Consider the following 1,623-nt stretch of genomic DNA (forward strand, 5'->3'; position numbering starts at 1 on the left):
AATAACAACAACAATAGCGTCACGCAGAACAACAACAACAACAATAACGGCAGTGGTACCACCGCTGCAGGCAGTAAAAGGTCCATGGACGACGTTCTTAAAAGACTAACGTGCAAGATGAATAGCGAATCCTTGTCTATCCAGGACGATACTACCAATACCAGGCGGACATCACCGCCGCTCTCTTCCACGCCAACCGGTCACAATGCACATAGGTTAGTCCAGGTGATCAGATATTGAAATAGAGGATTAGAGCAAGATAAGACTCATTACTTTCTATTTTACATTGTCTCAGACAATGAAAAAAGGACTATTGATTTATCGTTTGACTATCAAATAATGAATAAAGCAGTAGATTCGATAGCTTTTTAAGTAAATACGTTCGAATATTAGTTAATAGTTTTTTTATTCTATGAGGTATCTAGTAAATTTGCTATGTTCATCATTATTTAAAATTATAATGTACAAGAAATATAAAAACTAAGTAACTGAAAACAAAGAAGGAAATCGCTTAAATTTTCTGTGCTTTAGATCTTTCAATTGTCATTTTGATTCTCTTCCGTTTAATATATCGATCCGGTTGCTATTAACGCGGTCAGGAAGTATCCTGCAAATAACAGGAAATGAGAACAACGTGCGTTTGAGAACTTCTTCCAATTTTGCTGATTATTTAGACTCCGTTACGATTCGTGTAATCCATGCGACGTATCTCGATAAGCGACTCTTATGCAACTTGTGTATGTTAATTATTCGATGCCGTGTTCGATCGACATTGTAACAGTGCACTACTCTGTTGCAATATCTGCCTCATAATGCGCCACCGTGTCGCCGAGGTTATCATATCTCTCCCACTTTACATAACTGATTAATATAATATAATGGTAAATCAGAGACGGATGTTGCTTTTTGCAACTTTATTACGAGTGCCTATAATTTTTGCTTTTGCAATTAATTGCCGACTGTACATATAATCGAAGCATATACAAATACTTATTTGAATTTAATCTCGATTTTATAACGAGGAGTTAATCGCAAAATTAATTGCAAATTGTATTTATCGGTCAAACAAGTTGACATGCTATTATTATTTTATAGTCACAATAAAATTTATTATTTTTAGAGCATTTACAACAATTCAATAAGGGAACATCTTGTTACATAGCAAGTACGTTTTGTTTTATATGATATTACGTTTTGTACGATATATTTTTAATCAGATAAATGTAGATTTTATATATATACATTCATATTTGAAAAAAGTGTAACATTTTTTCTATGGAAATTGAATGCTTAAATTTTGAAGTTTAGCTCGTAACATTATCGATATTCTTCGAATACATCATCTATGCGATATTTCACATTCTCCATCATCCGTTGTTATCGCCGGAAATTAGGGCGTCAGCTATAATAGCTTACAATGCGATATTTCACATTCTCCATCATCCGTTGTTATCGCCGGAAATTAGGGCGTCAGCTATAATTTTGTTTTCTGAAAGAAAAGACCACTGTGTCGTTTCTTGCCTCAACATTCTCAAGGCCTGGTATCTCGGATATAGTAACATGCAACTAACGATCGGGCGGGACCTAAAAGAGACTATTGTCCCGAAACCATAAGGCCAACCT

The 1,623-nt window shown here is 34.8% G+C and overlaps 1 protein-coding gene across 4 annotated transcripts in view; it reads left to right on the plus strand.

The window, feature by feature from the left end:
• Window positions 1-1,623, plus strand: part of Sox102F (transcription factor Sox102F) — a 196,315-nt gene that overhangs the window by 148,038 nt on the left and 46,654 nt on the right. For 3 of the 4 annotated variants that reach the window (XM_018506623.1, XM_018506624.1, XM_018506622.1), the window contains exon 2: window positions 1-215. This exon is cut by the window's left edge and continues 502 nt beyond it. The exons of the other annotated variant lie outside the window; for it this stretch is intronic. In XM_018506623.1, the coding sequence (XP_018362125.1) occupies window positions 1-215 (215 nt within the window). The remainder of the gene's footprint in view (window positions 216-1,623) is intronic. 4 annotated transcript variants of the gene reach the window in all.

Source organism: Trachymyrmex cornetzi, unplaced genomic scaffold (assembly GCF_001594075.2).
Source record: "Trachymyrmex cornetzi isolate Tcor2-1 unplaced genomic scaffold, Tcor1.1 scaffold227, whole genome shotgun sequence".
NCBI lineage: Eukaryota > Metazoa > Arthropoda > Insecta > Hymenoptera > Formicidae > Trachymyrmex > Trachymyrmex cornetzi.